Source organism: Beta vulgaris, chromosome 4 (assembly GCF_026745355.1).
Source record: "Beta vulgaris subsp. vulgaris cultivar EL10 chromosome 4, EL10.2, whole genome shotgun sequence".
In the NCBI taxonomy this organism is placed as follows: Eukaryota; Viridiplantae; Streptophyta; class Magnoliopsida; order Caryophyllales; family Amaranthaceae; genus Beta; species Beta vulgaris.
The window spans coordinates 3,162,995-3,180,859 of NC_079205.1; the positions used below are offsets into that span (position 1 = coordinate 3,162,995).

Sequence of the window (17,865 nt, forward strand, 5' to 3'; positions counted from 1 at the left end):
CCTACATCAATGTGCTTAGTAGCTCATCTACACCCAAAAATGAATTGAGCAAGTCGACAAGGGTAGTATTCCCTTGGCTCCCTAAATTCCAAGTCACCCGTTTCCAACCAGAAAGTATACTTTCACAGTTTCACCGTAATAATAATACACACAAAAGAAAAGAAAAAGAGAGGAAGAAAAATGGCAGCTCAAGCAATGGAAGGTGTAGCAGTAACAGCATTAAGATCAGTAATGGGCCGGGTCCAACAAGCAGCGGAGAGAGTGGGCCGTGATCCTGGGCTAGTAAGAGTAGTGGCTGTGTCCAAAACAAAGCCCATTTCTCTCATCCGTCAACTTTACGACGCCGGTCACCGTTGTTTCGGCGAAAATTATGTCCAAGAACTCCTTGATAAATCTCCCCAGGTTTTTTTTTTTTTAATTTCATTTTATGAGCTATTTTTTGGTTAAATTTATGGGATTTTATTGATATTTTTGTTGTGTTTTTTTTTGTGGGTTTGTTAGTTGCCTGATGATATAGAATGGCACTATATTGGGCATTTACAGACCAATAAAGTCAAATCTCTTCTGGGTAAGTTTTTTTTATAATCTTTATTTTGGAATATTGGAATATGAATTGGAGAAAAAAAATATGGTTTTTGCTTAATGATGATTGTATATTTTGAAATATTAGAAGTCATGGGTTTTTAATTTGCTTTCTAGAATGGAAATTTGGTATTTCATGTGCATGTTTTTGCTGTAGTGGATTTTTTTTGGTGTTAGGGAGCGCGATCTAGCGGAGTGATGTAGACGAGATTTGATCCAAGGTCGTGGTACTAGTGGGTACCACCCTCGAGATTTTACCAAATAAGCTAGATTGGATTATTGCTGTTTTAGTTTCTAAGTGTCTTTGAATTTGTATTTTATGCTAGATTATAGATTAGTTAACCTTGACGTCTCGTTTGGTAAGTGGTTATAAATAGTGGTAATGGTAATATAATTTAGTATAAATCTGTAAAGAAGTTCTCATGTCAATGACCATGGGAATGAAACTTTATCACAAAATATGGGTTTCCATTTTTAAATTTCCGTTACCATCCAATACCACTTTTTCAAGTGGTAATGGATAGTAATGAAATTTTAGGAAGAAAATGGATATCTTGGGATGGAGTAGCATTACCATAGGTAATGACATTGGATTTCTGGTACAAATTTACACTATAATGCGTTACCATTCACACCATTTATGGCCTCTTACCAAACGGGCCGTGATGGTTTTGTTTACTAGAAAAACGTAATGCATTAGTAATTTTGCACCCCTTCAACTGGTCTGTTAAAAATAGTTTTGTATTTGTGTATGTTTGTGCAAAAATGGAGACTTTTTGTAATTCATGTTCTTTATATCTGTCAATCTATTATGAGCTATGGCCGTAATGAGATCCAATATAGGGATCCTAAAAGTATGATGGATATGGTAGATTGTTGGAAATATTTTGTCAGATATTTTTGAGAGAGTGGACTAATACTACCTAGTACGACCATTGTAATGGCGAAGCCTTTTGTTTTCTCCTTTTCTTATCTGTGTTTCACTGTGCCTCCTGATATCGAATCACACCTCATGAATGATTTTTTTAGCGATTGACCAAATAGGCAAATATTCAAATCAGGTCTTTAGTAATGAGCAAAGTTAAGGAATGGTTTAAACTCTTGCTAGCTCAATCATCACTGATCATCGCAAGACTTGTTTATGTACATGATTCATAACCTTTGTCCATAATTTGTTTTTGGGACTTATTTAGAATCAGTTCCAGTTAAAAGTAACTGTTTCTATTGTGCAGCTACAGTGCCACATCTTTCCATGGTTGAGGGTGTAGACAGCCAAAAGGTATGATTGTTTGCTGGTTAATTGAGATTAGTCAATAGCTGATGTATGCAGCATTTGAACAGATTCTAAATGTTCATTTACGATGTTCTGTAACTTTCGTTTTGCTTTATATGAAATCCTTGAGCTGAGCAAAAATTTTCATGCTGAACAGCTAGCCAATCATCTTGATCGTGCAGTGTCAGCTATAGGAAGAAAGCCTCTTGAGGTCTTGTTGCAAGTGAACACTAGTGGAGAAACATGTGAGTATTGACATCAGAGTTTATTCATCTAAAACAGTTTTTTTTTTTCATTGCGGAAGGGTGGTAGGGGTTTTGGAGCCTTACATATTTGCTTGGGTTACTGTATTATCAAAGATGAATGCGTTTGTAGCCAAGTTTGCACTTGGCTTCGGTTAACTTGATAGAATATTATAACCAATCTTGTTTATACTGTTCACCTCTTCTCTCTGTGCTGCTCTTCTCCTTACTATGTTCATAGTATGGGATGAAATGAAGGCCACTCTGTTCTGTGAAGCTATTTTGTATATGTTCAGATACTTTGGTATATTGATGGCTGCCTCAAAGAACAAGCTGTTGCCTTTTGAACTATATGAGGCTCTTGCTGTTGAATTTACACCTGATATAATGATAAATTATATATACAGTGGGAATGCTATGCTCATGGAGGACATTTGTATTCTGATATTGGTACAGCGAAATCTGGAGTCGAGCCACTGGCATGTGTAGAGCTTGCAAAGCATGTCAAGTCAGAGTGTCCAAATCTTGAGTTTCGTGGCTTAATGACAATAGGGATGCCGGACTACTCATCTACTCCAGAGAATTTCAAGGTGATAATTTGTCTCCTAGTGTAGCTACTTCAACTCATCTCCATGTTTAAGTTTGTATGCCATTTTCGTTTTATATGTATTTTCCCTAAACTACGATCTGCCTCAAATGCATATCTATATAATATATCTGAAGTTCTTTCATTGCATAAGGTCAATGTACTATTAAGTAGCTCTTTCTTTTTCATTTTTTTTTTGAAAGAGGTCATTGTATTGGTAGCTTTCAAGGTTTATTAAGTCGAGATATGCTTAAAATGCATATATGGGGGTGTTTTGCAAATCCGAGGGACAATTAGGGGAGTATTTTAGGGAATAATTTGGGAGAAATATTTGGGTTCATTGGGGCTATGAGGTGCAAATTTTGCATCACTATCTATGTCACTACAGTATTAATTTCTGAATTTCGGGTTAAAACTCCATTGTTGTAAAGCCTGAAAATAAGTAAAGCACACATTAAAACTTTGCCTTCATCACCCTAAGGTTCTTAGAACTTGGACATTTGGAAAGTAGTACAAGAGTGTTTCTTACAGAATGAACTGAACACTGAAAATTTTGAAGAATTTAACCTATGTATACCAGTGTCTTAGTACATCAATACAAACATTAGTAAATCAACTAAAATTTGTAAAGGAATAGTCGGAGCAGTCCTTGGAATCTCAGATGTAACTAACTCAGGTTGTTAGTTACTTGAGATTAATTCCTCTGTGACTCAGCAACTTGAATCTGGTGAACCTTCATTATTATGTGATCGTTGATCTGAGGTTATGTTGCTGTGTGACGCTGCATCAGCTGCAGTAATGCTCAGACTTCATATTACGTAAGGTGCCTATGTCAAATCTTTGACACTTTAACATGGGTAAGAACACTCCTGCACTTAAATTTAAGTCAAAACTGTGGTAAAAAGCAGCCGAGAAACATACCACGTCCTACACAAGTACTCGAGTCTGACTAACATAGATCACCATTTGTCACCTGGGAGTTTCTTATTAAGTAATTGATTCATAATACTAGTAGTTTCAATCTTGTACTAGTTCGCCACTTGGTTTTCTTGAGATGGTTTGCTGAACTGATTTTATGGCTGTGACAGACACTTTCAAACTGTCTAGATGCGGTTTGCAAAGCGCTGGGAATTGCGGAGGAGCAGTTTGAACTGTCAATGGGAATGTCTGGCGACTATGAGCTAGCGGTAAACCAACACCATATTTCCAGACTCCAGTTATTATTGATACTGCTTATAGTGGACGACGGTCTGAAATTATTATGTGCTCTAAATATGTTTGCAGATTGAGATGGGCAGTACTAATGTGAGGATCGGGTCTACCATATTTGGTCCGAGGGAATACCCGAAGAAGCAAGGATAGCTATCACGGCGCCTATATTCTTCTACTATATATGGCTGATCCATAAGCACTCAGCTTGAAATTCTAATTGTCCCATTGTATGTATACTGGAACTTCCAGTTTTGGTTGTACATTGTTGATATACTCACTGGCTGTCACAAGTCATAATGTACTTGTGCTAGTTGGTTGTTGCTACATCCATTGTTAGCTTAAATTTATATACCAAATAACAAACTTCAGCTCTCTATACTCTATCAAAAATTATATCTGAAAGTCTGTTGCCATTGTAAAACCTGTTCAATTAGCTTATGGATTTGAGTTTACACGTTTCGCCGTACTTTTATTTCTGCAATTGATGGCATGAATATACTCAAACTCTGCTCCCATATACTATCTTCGTTTTTCTTACTCCAATGAAATCCTCCTACTTCCTCTTTGCACTCTACCCCCTATGTCTTCACCATTTCCTGGTGCCGTTGATTAGATGAATGGTTATGATCCCAAATGATAACAATTATACATCTGTATAGATAATGATTTATGAATACTTCCTCTGTTTTAAATTAAATGTTACAAATTCACTTTTACGAATGTTGAGGCATTATTTTGACCACAAATATTTATAATATCTATAATAACATTATTTTGCGTTTATTCTAAGTATATCGAAATAAAGACTTCCTTATGATGTAGGTACCTTTTTCTAAGGGGTTCAATTCGAGGTGGAACCTTAGAGCGCCAATTCAATTGATACAATAAGTTTGTAACTGATAGAGTATAAAATTATTTTTAAAGCCTCAATCTTTAGTTTAAGATTTTGATTGAGTCGATCTTTTGGCAGTAATAACACGTGCTTATAATAGTTATTATCGTTTACTACAATTGGTAGTTTTGGTCCCTAATAATTAGTACACAGATGCCCATAGATAGTATGAATCAAATACTCTATCTTGACCCAAAATGTATTATGACACCATTACAAAAGGCAATTAGCTGAGCGAGTGCCAATTCATCTCGGAAATGAAGATGACAAACTTAGTAACATCAAGTGACATTTTCATAAATTAATGTTACTAATATTAGGGTTGTTCATTGTCAAATATCAAATTTCGGAAATTTCGGACGAATCGTCAGGTTTTAAGATCGGGCCGTTGATTTTTTTTGAAAAAATACGATACAAACATCTTAATTTTTTTACGAACATCCAGTCCAAAATATTTAAAATCCAATCGTATATTCGAAATTTCTGATCGAATCAATGAATTTTCGGATCGAACAACCCTAACTAATATTAAATCGTGATTTTTCTTTAATTTTTATTTTTTTAAATAAGAAAAGACCACGACTTAATATTTGATCTAATCCTTATCATTCAATACCAGTAATATCTTATTTACGGCGGAGGTGCGGCAGCGGTGGTGCGGCGGCAGAGGTGGTGGTGTGTCGGGTGCAGTGGTGGTGGTGGTGGTGTGGCAGGAACTGAGTCAAGGGGTTAGGAAAGTGAGTCAAGGGGAGGAGAGAGAAAAAAATGTAAGTGTATAAATACGATATAAAAATACTGTATTAGGGTGTTACTAGAAAATTTTAGGGCGTTATTTAGTAAGAACATGATGAATTTGACATTTTATCCAATGCGCCTATCTGCCTATGTTGTCTAATGCATATCATTTTTTTGTACCGAGTGGACTCAAAATCGTTCAACTCATAAACCCCTTGCTCACAGACTCACACTAGTACTCTAGTACACTCTAAAACCCTCTTATCTAAAACTTCCATTGAACATCAAAAACCTCAAAAAATTCAAAGAATGTTCTTCGTTCTAACTGCACCACCTCAGTCTCTTCCATTACTGTTATGCAATAATCATCCCAATTTTCACCTTCCAAACAAAACCCAATTCCAAAAATTCAAACTTTCGAAGAAATGGAGATGTTCTGCTTCTTCAAAGCAACCTCAACAACAGCAAAATCAACCCAGAAAAAAGGAAGAACCATCAACGAGTGAAAAACGAGTTGACCCAGTTGGATTTCTCACTCGACTCGGCATTACCCACAGAGCTTTTTCTCAGTTCTTACGTGAAAGGTGTTGAATTTCTCAACTTTTTATCGATATTTTCTCAAATATTATTTCAACTTTTTAAAGTTGACATGAATAATCCCAACTTTGGATTATTTTAGAATAATCCCAACTTTAGGAGGTACCTTAATAATCTGAAATATTGATTTTCTATGTATTATAGACTAAAATGGATTAGGGTAGGAAAGAAAAGTGATAGTTTAACTTAATTTGGGAAGGTTCCCTCAAAAGTCGGGATTATTATGAAATAATCCAAAGTTGGATTAGTTTGAGAAGACAGGTGAAAGTTGGGATTATTTATGTCAATTTTTCTTTTATTTTTTGGGAAAATATGGGATTTTTGTGAGAGTATAATTGTTGCAGGCACAAGGCTTTGAAGAATCGTAAAGATGAAATATTTGATCGGTTCATCAACCTCAAAGAGTTGGCTTCAGGGTTAGTTTCTGTTTAATTATTTCACTTTTCCCCTAAAAAGTTGGGAAAATGGAAGAATTTTTGTTTTTTGGTGGACAATGTGCTATGGTTGAAGTTTTCTGACTATAATCTGATGTGTGATAATTGTGTTGTCTTTGCTTCTGTAGGCATGAATTATTGGGTGTCCATCGACACCCGCAGCATCGTGCCGATTTCATGGAATGGGCTCCAGGTTTTCCCTTGGTTATCCTTTGATTGAATCATGATTCTTGTAGCAATTTTGTCTTTTAGGTGTTCAGTTTTTCTAAAAGATTATATAGCACATTTATAAATCAAAGGTTAACTTTATGTTATTGTGAAAGAAGTGGATAAAATGGTGTTGCAATTTCTTTTATGATGACTGTTTTGACTTTAGTGTTACTAACTTGCAATACCACTTCCCGTCAAGGGTGTTCTAAATGATGATTCTGAGTTTATCTCAGTGGTTTTATTTGTTCAATGTGGTCGCTTTTTATGATAATGTTCTTTTTTTCTTTTATTCTGTGATTGTGTGTGTGCGCAAGCGTGCAAAGTTATCTCATTATGTGTTCTCACGTTGTCGTACTGCAGGTGCACGATATTGTGCTCTAGTTGGTGACTTTAATGATTGGTCTCCTACTGAGAATTCTGCTAGAGAAGGTCACCTTGGCCATGATGATTATGGGTACTGGTTTGTTATTCTTGATGATAAGTTGAGGGACGGAGAAGAGGCTGATGATCTGTATTTCCAGCAATACAATTATGTTGATGACTATGATAAAGGTGATAGCGGGGTTTCTATTCATGAAATTTTTCAGAAAGCAAATGATGAGTACTGGGAACCAGGGGAGGACCGCTTCCTGAAATCTCGATATGAAGTAGCATCCAAACTGTATGAACAAATGTTTGGTCCAAACGGGCCACAAACGATGGAGGAATTAGGAGATATTCCAGATGCTGAAACAAGATACGAGGCTTACAGAGAACAGCATAAAGATAAGCCTCCTGAATTTTTCCGTTATGATGTGATTGATAGTGAGAAGGAATATGACATTTATAATGTTGTGGATGATCCTATATCTCGAGAGAAATTTCGTAAAAAGAAGCCTCCTCTTGCTTACTGGTTTGAGACACGGAAAGGAAGAAAAGCTTGGATGAAGAAGTATAATCCTCGTCTTCCTCATGGAAGCAAGTACAGGGTCTATTTCAACACTCCTAATGGGGCTTTGGAGAGAGTTCCAGCCTGGGCTACTTATGTTCTTCCAGGTAAACTATATTCCTTTGCTCTTCCATATGCTTTTCTATTGCAATTTGTGTTAACTCTATTGATAGCATGAGGTTTTATTCACTTTTGAAATCACCTTGTTAGTTCCTTGAGTTTTGAGTTGAGCAATGTATCACCAGCAACTCCGCTCAAGAGATATGATGCTCAGAACAATCAGTTGAACATTGGTCTGTTGATTGTAGCCGTTTGTCTTTTATGCACATGCTGTCTTGTAAGTAAAAAGGAACCTTCTGAGATATGTTAATACTTCCAGTATTGTCTTGGATACATTCAGTGGATGCTCTACGTGACTATGATCTATCTTCTACCAATTTGGCTGGGGACTTCTGCTGCCTCAACCTCACTCTAATCAGAATTCGAAGCTGCCTTGTGCTTTGTGCTGTTGCCTGTTAGTATTGGTTGTTGAGTAGATTATTATAGATGACTTTCAAATGTAGAATCTATTGCACATTGAGAACTTTGCACATGCCTACCTCCTGAGTTGCATGTGACTAATATGCTAGAACATCCATAAGCTTAAACGTAATTCAAACATAGCAGTTGCAGCATATCCCTGTAGTCCTGGCTGTTGGCCATGTCTCTCTCTTTCTGATCATCTTCATTGTCATGGCTTGAATTGATGTTATTATGGACATGGCATCTCGTTTCATGACTGTAATAACATCTGTGGATAGGTGATTTTGCTGCAGCATAAATTTATTATACTTACAAGATGTCTATGTTTGATTGAGGTTCCAAACTTCACCATTAAATATCATCTTTTCTAATACTCTCATTACTTCCTTGTATCCTAGAGTCTTTTGGTGTTTCTTTACGCATGCTGGAATTTCGATCTTTGCAGAGACTGAAAATTGATTTATGTTGATTGGTGCACATGTTACAGATGTGGAGGAAAATCAAGCTTGTGCAGTTCATTGGGATCCACCCCTTGAGAGTGCTCACAAGTGGAGGAACAAGCCTCCGAAGCTTTCAAAGTCCCTGCGTATCTATGAATGCCACGTTGGAATTAGTGGGTTAGAGCCAAAAATAACCTCCTTTAATGATTTTACTGAAAAGGTTCCAGCAAACTTTATCCCTTGTATATCTGCAGTATTGACGTAGGATATATGTGCTGATCCTGGATCAGATGTCAATGGCTCATTCTTAACTTCTTTTTTGTTTGATAAGTGCAGACTCTTCCTTTCATAAAGGAGCTCGGATACAATGCAGTCCAGTTATTTGGAGTTATAGAGCACAAAGATTACTTCACAGCTGGTTATAGAGTGAGTTGAGATTTGTTCTCTATGTTTATTTCCTTACTGTGAAAAGGAAGATGGTTGAACATCAGCATGCCTTGTTTGTCCAAATTGATTTTGTTGCTGTGATTACTGTCAGTAGCTCTATTTTCAGATGCTTAATTCTTGAAATAATTATCTATTTCTTTTTGCTCATTATTGTCAAATATACCTGTGAATGTAATGTATTAACCTCCTGTAAAATTGATATCTGAACATAAAATGTATACATCGGGTAAAAGTACACAGATACCTCATCATACTTCACGTGCTCTTACCTTAGCTGCTATTTTTATGAGAGTCGTGAAACCTTTCTGTTGGACTCTAAGTACAAAGAAACTTTGTCAACATTCAGGTTGACTTCCTTATCATGAGGCCATTACACCGTGGAGTTACTCTTCGGATCGGTGGTAGTGTTCTCTCTTGATAAGAAACCTCTATCAAAATGTCATCTAGGACTTCAAGTTTTATCTGCTTCTGCAACAAATCTGTGAGAAAAACCATTGATGTATTTTGTTTTCCTCTCATTATTTAATGAAAACTTGCTCAATACTGCTACAGGTTACAAACATGTATGCTGTAAGCAGTCGATATGGCACTCCAGAAGACTTTAAGCGCTTGGTTGATGAAGCTCATGGTTGTTCTCCATTCACTGCAGTATAAGCAAATCAGCCTTATTCTTTCTTATGTGAATTTCCGAAGAACTTGATAAAATTATATTGACTTTGATCTATATTCTTGAGGTCGATGAAATCTAAGCCTATTTTGAAAGAGGACTCACCACTCAACCAGTGACCGATTTCTATTGACGTCAATCCCAATTATTTTTCATTCACTTCTGGGAAAAAAAATGGTCATTGGTGGTGCATAAGGTACCTCTATGAATATGTACCTCACTTTTGAACTTAAAAAACAAAGCCGCTCACTTTCAATGTATCAAACCTCAGTATATATTAGTGGATTGTTCTTCTTATTTGTTCCAAAGGAATAAGGGATAGGAAACAAAATGATTTTGCTTGTATTTGCTTTTTTGCAGGTCTAGGACTGCTAGTCTTCTTAGACATTGTGCATTCATACTCAGCAGCAGATGAGATGGTTGGATTGTCGCATTTTGATGGAACAAATGACTGCTACTTTCATACTGGTAATTGATCTTGAAATTTGGCTGCATTGTCGCATTTTGGTGGAACTAATGACTCTGCTTTCATACTGGTAATCAATCTTGATAATTTCTGGTTTTCAGTGGAACAAAATGATTACCCTTTCACTAGCTTCCCTCCAACTTGAGTGCTTTGCCATACCCTATGCGTCCTAGAAAATTCTTTCTTCATGGTTATATAGAAATCTATGCAACAAAAATGCATAAATCGAGTAAAATTGCAACTCCAAAAAGCTTGTTTCCTTTGCCTTTAAGTTTTTGTTCTTTCACGCATTTAAATAAGGTTCCTTTTCAGAAGTAATATCTCTGAAACAAGTTTGCTGTGCTTGCCCTGGGATTAGGAAAACGTGGACAGCACAAATACTGGGGAACTAGAATGTTCAAGTACGGCGATGTTGACGTGTTACAATATCTCCTTTCCAATCTAAATTGGTAGTAAAATCAACTATTGACTTCTATTTGTCTTGCTTTTCACATGTATGTGAATCTTTCTTGGAGTTGCTTGTTTGGTGGCCTTGTTTGCTCATTTCATGATCTGTTAACACTTGAGCAGGTGGGTTGAAGAATATCAAATTGATGGCTTCCAGTTTCATTCGCTCTCTTCAATGATTTATACACACAATGGCTTTGCTACTTTTACTGGTGAATTGGAGGAGTAAGTCCTCAGGAAAGTCCTTGTTGACCAATTATCATTGCCAAGCATCTGCATTGCTTGATTACGACACATCGCAAACTAGACATGCATGAATTTGATGTTGTACATAACTACATATGTATTTTTCTTCATCTTTGAGCCCCTCACTTGACCTGCTGGGCATACTTGTTGCAGCAACAATATTAATGTATTTTGTGGGGCATCAAAAAAATAGAATAGTGAAAATGTCAATCTTATCATGGTTTATGGATCTGAATATCATACTAGAGCTGTCATCAATTTGAAAATTATTGTCACTTTACAAATGTTGCTAAGAATGTCACTTTCCTCTTCTAGAAGCACTTTACTGTTTACCTTTTGTGCTGTAACTTATATAAGCTTTACGAGATCTCTGGTTCGCGCAAAGGAGGCAATAGTTTTGATATACATACTTGTGACTGTTGGATTGTATCGTAACTGATTGAAAATTGACACTGACTTGAGGAACTTGTTTAATTACAGATATTGCAATCAGTATGTAGACAGGGATGCCCTTATGTACCTCATTATGGCAAATGACATCCTGCATGCTCTGCATCCCAATATTATAACAATTGCAGAAGATGTAAGGCTAATTCTTTTGGATTCTCACTGTATGTTGGTACTGCCTTTTCATTCTTCATATTTCTTTCCTGTCTATTCCTGCTTAGCTGTATGTATATACCTTAAAATTTCTCGGCCCTTGCTGAGTTTTAAAATTAACTATGATTTAGCTCTTCAGAAATGTGTAGTTGTGGTCATTGAGCTTTTCTGACAGGTTGTGGTCATTGAACTTTGACTTAAAGATAGGTGTTTGTTCTATAATTCAGGTGACACATTATCCTGGATTATGTGAACCCACTTCTCAAGGTGGACTAGGGTTTGATTACTACGTTAATACTTCTGCGTCTGAGATGTGGTTATCCTTTCTCGAGAATGTTCCTGACAACAAATGGAGCATGAGTAAGGTTGTACAACTTAGTACTTAGGGTTCACCTTTACCTTTTTTTTAAGATCTCACCTTTACCTTTTACCTTTTATCTAAATATGGTCAGCTTTTATTTGGTTTCATACTTTTTTCTTGCCAAAAACTTTCCGCAGATTGTGACAACTTTAATGGGAAACAAATTGTACGCTGATAAAATGATTCTGTATGCTGAAAATCACAATCAGGTGATCCTACTTTCTGGTCATCAGAGTTATACCTCCAATTCATACAGTGATCTGCGAAGTTTTGATTCTATTGATATCTTCATAGCTCTCTCATATCTCCTTTCTTGTTCAGTCTATATCTGGAGGGCGGTCTTTTGCAGAGATATTGTTTGGTAATATTGAAGAACAGTCACCAAAATCAACAGACCTATTGCTGAGAGGGTCATCATTGCACAAAGTAGGTCTTTAACTTCCCCTTCCTTGGTCCAATTTCCCCCTGATGTTAAATTACAACTTGTGTCTTGCAAAAGCCATGCAGGGAATATAGCTCTTTTATTCTTCACACACACACACACACACGCACGCACACACTCGCACGCACGCGCACACACACACACACACACACGCGCGCACACACGCGCACACACACACACACACGCACGACACACGCGCACACACACACACACACGCACGCGCACACACGCACACACACACACACACGCACGACACACGCGCACACACACACACACACGCACGCGCACACACGCACACACACACACACACACACACACACGCACGACACACACACACAGAGACAGAGAGACAGAGAGACAGATATATATCTTTGTTTCTCCTCTGAAAATGTTCGTTTTATTATGTGTAATTTATGTTTTTTTTTTATTCTCATCAGTTTAGGCTGTACTTGGCTTGTCTACGTTTTTCAGTGATGTCTTGCTGATGTTATTGCACTAATTTAGTTTAAGAGGCTTACCTCAAGAAGCTTTTCTTTTTCCTGCCTCAGCTTATCAGGCTGATTACCTTTACTATCGGTGGTCGTGCCTATCTCAATTTCATGGGCAATGAATTTGGGCATCCAAAGGTGATGTTTTTCTCTCTTGAAATGCTTGAATATACGTAGCATCTTCTCATGTAGTTTGTTCTTTCCACTTATCAGAAAGTTGAGTTCCCAACAGCAAGCAACAACTTCTCTTTGGAACTAGCAAACCGTCGTTGGGATTTGTTGACAGACCAAGGATTTTATTCTGATTTGTTTTCTTTTGACAAGGTCCAATTCTATCCTTACTGTTTCATTTTGTTTCTGGTTGAGAACGACTATTTTTTTCATTTCTCCTTCTTCCCCACCCCCCCTTCCCAAAAAAAAAAGAGGAAGTGTTGTGGAGAGTTGATCTTTTCAATGTATAAAGGTTAATATGAGACACTGAGTTCGGCCAGTCTTTTCTTTTGTAGGACATGATGAAATTGGATCAAACCGAAAGGGTCCTGTCTAGAGGCTTACTAAATGTTCATCATGTAAATGATGATACTATGGTATGTTTGGTGATTCCAACTATCTTTTTGTGGGAAATGATTCCTGTTCCATTCCTGTTGCACTATACCTGTTCTCATCTTTCTAGATATTCATATTCCTGATCGAAAAATCTGTGTAGTTTGTCCAGTGTCAAGTATTAGTCGATCTTGAAACACACTGTCATAACCTCTATGCCATTTCTGCACATATCTGTCGATCCTGTTGGAGGATTTTGCATTTCCTTTCTATGAGTGTTTGATAATCTCTTTCTTTTTGTTGATAATTTTTATATGGCTGTAACATTCTGCATCTACAATGGGGTCATGGAAACACTTCTTACACGAGCACACCATCATTTGCATTTCCCTTTCTGATTGTCTGTGTAAGGCTTTGTATAGAACTTTTTTACCCTCAAAGGGGTCTCCACAGTGGTTCTTTCAGTTACCAGTGTTTTTGTACACAAATTTGCACTTCACAGATTTTTATACTTAAATTGTAAGTGTAATTTGATTTTGTGAAGAAACTTTTAGTACTAGACATAGTGACATTCCAATAAGGTTTATAAGCACATTGGAACTTGTTTAAGAAAGTGAATGGTCCTTTTATGTTTTCCTTTCCTCCGCACTTCATCAGTATGAATCAAACAAGTCATTTATATGACGTGCTCTTGCTTTTACAGGTAATTTCTTACATGAGAGGTCCTCTTTTGTTCATATTCAACTTTCATCCAACTAACTCATATGAGAGATATAGTGTTGGAGTTGAAGAAGCTGGAGAGTATCAGGTAAGTCCAGATCCATTCTCCTAGTCTCCTTGCTCCTCATTTTTATAATAAAGTTTCCTCTGGTGGCACTAAAGGTCCGTTACTGTCTATGTTGCTCTGTGTTTGTCGTCTTGTTTATGTAATATCTTGAACAGAATGTCTATGACTACCACTTCCTTTTCTATGACCTGATCATTCTAGCATTATTTGTGTATGCTAAGATGTTGCATCATAACGATGTTTGATATCAATATCACTACTCCCTCGGCTCCGTCCCATATATAAATTAACACAAGGAGATAGCATGGAGAATAAGAAAACAGAATCAAGGTGAGTGGTTGATGAGGTCCAACTTTCTACATCAAGTAATGATTTTTTTTTACTAAAATCAGTGTGCTAATTTAATTATGGGAATGCGAATAATAGTACTTCCTCTGTTTTTCTTACTTGCAACGTTTTCCATTTTAGGAAGTTGTATATTAGTTGAACATTAACATTATTGGCAACATATTCTCTCTCTCTCCTAGCACATAAGGTTCCTTCTCTCTCTCTCTCTCTCTCTCTCTCTCTCTCTCTCTCTCTCTCTCTCTCTCTCTCTCTCTCTCTCCCCCTCTCTCTCTACTCTTCTAAATTCTTTTGTCACTCTTCAATGTTGCAAGTAAAGAGATACGGAGGAAGCATATATGGGACAGTAGTAGTAAACTGGACATTATGCATGTTTGGACTTTGGATTGTTTCACTTACCTGCATCTAGCACCATGAATGCGGTGGCATCTTATATTTGCCTTGCCACCGTCTGACTTATGGTAACCGTTAGTTTTCTGAGAATGGATGGAAGAGGGATTGAGAAATTAACACCATCCCTAACATACCTGGGAGCATCTCTTTTATAGATCACAGTAGATCAATCATTAATCATGGTCTATGTTGCTCAGATTCATGTGCAGGGATGTTAGGCTTCGTCATTTGTTAAAAATTTGCATGTATTAGACCCAATTGGAGTATACATACTCATGTCACAATGTCAAGTTTTTGCCATTGATACTTGAAGTGAAATGAAGAATGCAAAATTGCCTTTTCACCATCTCTAATGCACACATTTGATATTTACTATTGATTTTTGTATTTCATTAGAAATTACTAGAAGTTGATATTTTAAAGTACATGATAAAACAAATTTAATAATATCCCGCATAATTATGTTTGTTGATTGTTCATAACTTGATATATATCTGTGTGAATATATGGTCAAAGTTTGTGAAGTTAGACCTTGGAAATTCGAATTGTTGCACTTATTTGGAAGCAGAGGAAGTACCATGGTATTGCATAATATATCATTCATTTATCCTTTTTTTGGAAATTCTAGAAGCAAACAGAAGTTAAATAGTTTAATGTTCATCTCCTGCTTAGCTTTTCTGACCTTGTGTCAAATTTGTTTTCCATTCTTTGACCCTATGTTAAGGCCAATGAGGTTTAATTCTTGAGGAAAATGGAACTATAAAGCAAGTCTTGGATGAGACTGTCTCACTGTTCTTATTGTGATTTTTTTTTTATCAATTAAAAGTCAATACCCCCCCCCCCCCAACAAAAAAAGGTTACTTTAAATGCCTAAAAGTTCACCCCTAAACCCTAGAACTCTTGGTAGAAAATCCGCAGAATCTATGAATTTGTAGTTTTGTACTCAAACAAGAATTTTCGTAATCTGTAGCATTGCTCCATGTTTAACTTAGTGTGAGATCTGTTCTTCGAGGAGTTTGTTTTGATAATATATTGATGCGAAAGCAACATACTCCATTCAAATCCCTTTATTGTAAGGCTGATCTTACAGATCATATTAAACACTGACGAGAAGAAATATGGTGGAAGAGATATTATCAGCAGCGAGCAATATCTCAAAAGAAGCATTAGGAAGAGGTTAGCATTTTCTTTCCTTTTTACTCTCTTTCTTTGTCTGAGTTTTGTATACGCCCAGTATATATTGGTTTGCTGCCATTTTGTTCATTCTCCGTGTACTACTATTGCAGAATCGATGGTCTCCAGGACTGCCTACAAGTGCTATTACCTAGTAGAACTGCTCAGGTCTGTAATATATGTATATGTATATATTACAATTTTGGTTGTGGGAATTTGTGCTGTACTGGGTGCCCAGTTCTATTTATAGTCAATTATGAACTGAAGTACACAGTTAACACATCATTAACACAAGTCAAAAGCGGGGATGTTGGATGATTGGCTACTTATTTTTTCTTTATAAATTGTTTTCTGGTGCAAAAGGTGGATAACATCCTTCAATATAAAAGCATGTTTGGCATGAGTTTTTCTATGTGCAACAAACGGAAACAAGAAACCATTTTTGTTACATGTTGTTTGGTATGAGGGGTGGCTGATGGTTTTCGTTTCTTGAGGGTAATTATTTCCAGCTGTTTATCACCCTTCTTTAACCCTATAATACGCATTATGTTATCCTCCTCAGTCCTACATTTATAAGTGTTCCCTTTCCATAGTGGAACCAAACACCCAATAAAGGCAAACATTTATTTTTACCATGCCTCCCCCCTCTTTGTTCCTTTTCCTTTCCATTATATAGGTTGAACCAAAGATGCACTAAGAGTGCATAATCATCTAGATGCTGAGACTTCCGGATTCCCTAGTTATTTGGGGATCTGCTTGTACGTTATCATATCCTCACTGTTTTTCTCGTGGATCAAGAATGGAAAATGATGTATGTGCTTTTTTGATGAATTGCAGGTGTACAAATTATCTCGAATATTAAGGGTATGATTGTTTCACGGATAGAGGAGAGCTATATTGTGGACTATTCAGCCTGCTTCTTGAACTGTTGTTACTATGCTAATTGTAATATGATTAGCAAGCTTCACAGCTAAGAATCTGGATAACAGGTCAAGAACAACATGCCTATTGGTAAAGGATAAAGGACAGACTTGTATCAAATGATTATGGCAACTCATCTCAAAGTGGACAATATTGTACATATTGCTATGATACAATAATCAGTTCTATTGGAGGATTATATGGATTGCATAGCCAGTGATCTTGTTCAGAACATTTTTGTAAGGTACTGTATTCATCTGCTACTCTGGCTACGAAAATGATGCCGTTATGCCAAAAGAAGGGTTATGGTGATAAACTGGATGCATCATGCCATGATCTGTGAACACTGTAGATTTGTAGGATAGAGATGGTTGAAGCTTTTTTATAGCAAGTTTAGGCCATGTTTTGTAAATATATTTTGAGATATATGTAGGTAAGACCTTGAGAGGAAGGTAGCTTAAACTATTGGAGTGACATTGGAGGTCCATTTGGACAGAAAATGTAACCATAGTGGTGAACTACTGATGTACACTTTTGAATATATATGATCATCCAATGCTTTGCTATGTCAATTAAGGGTTTCTGTTTTTTCAAATGTCAGGTGCAACTGAATACTCTAATATTTAGGCTAATTTTCAAATGCAACGGTCTTATCGTGAGACTGTCTCATTATTTATCTTAAAGGAGTCACTTTACGCTATTCTTCAATTGATCTCTTTAACTCAACTAATAAGGTAAAACAGTCTTTTTATAGATTAACTAAATATTATTTATACTTTAGTATATATGTGGAAACAACTCAAAGTTAGCGGAGTCTTCTAATAGTTGCTCATTTGGGTATTTGGAATAAGATCTGATTAACGGTCTTCCACGAGTTAAAATATTC

General features: G+C 36.6%; 2 protein-coding genes across 3 annotated transcripts; both read left to right on the forward strand.

The window, feature by feature from the left end:
- Nucleotides 1-4: 4 nt before the first annotated feature.
- LOC104891697 (uncharacterized) lies at nucleotides 5-4,271 on the forward strand. The gene is made up of 7 exons (XM_010677431.3): nucleotides 5-402; nucleotides 502-568; nucleotides 1,815-1,861; nucleotides 2,013-2,100; nucleotides 2,554-2,687; nucleotides 3,772-3,870; nucleotides 3,968-4,271. Exons 1-7 carry the CDS (start codon nucleotides 181-183, stop codon nucleotides 4,043-4,045), a joined length of 735 nt encoding a protein of 244 aa, XP_010675733.1. The 5' UTR covers nucleotides 5-180; the 3' UTR covers nucleotides 4,046-4,271.
- Nucleotides 4,272-5,722: 1,451 nt separating this feature from the next.
- On the forward strand, nucleotides 5,723-17,551 carry LOC104891696 (1,4-alpha-glucan-branching enzyme 3, chloroplastic/amyloplastic). Of its 2 annotated transcripts, XM_010677430.4 has the most exons (21): nucleotides 5,725-6,106; nucleotides 6,464-6,535; nucleotides 6,682-6,746; nucleotides 7,124-7,798; nucleotides 8,701-8,873; nucleotides 8,990-9,079; nucleotides 9,653-9,728; nucleotides 10,128-10,235; nucleotides 10,592-10,682; nucleotides 10,804-10,905; nucleotides 11,407-11,509; nucleotides 11,754-11,891; nucleotides 12,025-12,096; nucleotides 12,209-12,313; nucleotides 12,878-12,955; nucleotides 13,031-13,141; nucleotides 13,324-13,404; nucleotides 14,064-14,168; nucleotides 15,976-16,061; nucleotides 16,172-16,226; nucleotides 16,896-17,551. In XM_010677430.4, the coding sequence occupies exons 1-21, from the start codon at nucleotides 5,832-5,834 to the stop codon at nucleotides 16,926-16,928; spliced, it is 2,694 nt and encodes an 897-aa protein (XP_010675732.2). In that variant the 5' UTR covers nucleotides 5,725-5,831; the 3' UTR covers nucleotides 16,929-17,551. The 2 variants fall into 2 exon arrangements, 1 of the variants encoding a protein (XP_010675732.2); XR_007273141.2 differs by lacking the exons at nucleotides 16,172-16,226; nucleotides 16,896-17,551 and adding an exon at nucleotides 14,369-14,477 and having other exon boundaries at nucleotides 5,723-6,106.
- Nucleotides 17,552-17,865: the final 314 nt, after the last annotated feature.

Coding starts and splice junctions, on each gene's coding strand:
- LOC104891697 (XM_010677431.3), top strand. CDS start 181: ATGGCAGCTCAAGCAATGGAAGGTGTAGCAGTAACAGCATTAAGATCA. Junction 2,101..2,553: donor GAACACTAGTGGAGAAACAT/GTGAGTATTGAC, acceptor ATATTGGTACAG/CGAAATCTGGAGTCGAGCCA. Junction 3,871..3,967: donor CTGGCGACTATGAGCTAGCG/GTAAACCAACAC, acceptor ATATGTTTGCAG/ATTGAGATGGGCAGTACTAA.
- LOC104891696 (XM_010677430.4), top strand. CDS start 5,832: ATGTTCTTCGTTCTAACTGCACCACCTCAGTCTCTTCCATTACTGTTA. Junction 8,874..8,989: donor TTAATGATTTTACTGAAAAG/GTTCCAGCAAAC, acceptor TGATAAGTGCAG/ACTCTTCCTTTCATAAAGGA. Junction 11,892..12,024: donor ACAAATGGAGCATGAGTAAG/GTTGTACAACTT, acceptor AACTTTCCGCAG/ATTGTGACAACTTTAATGGG.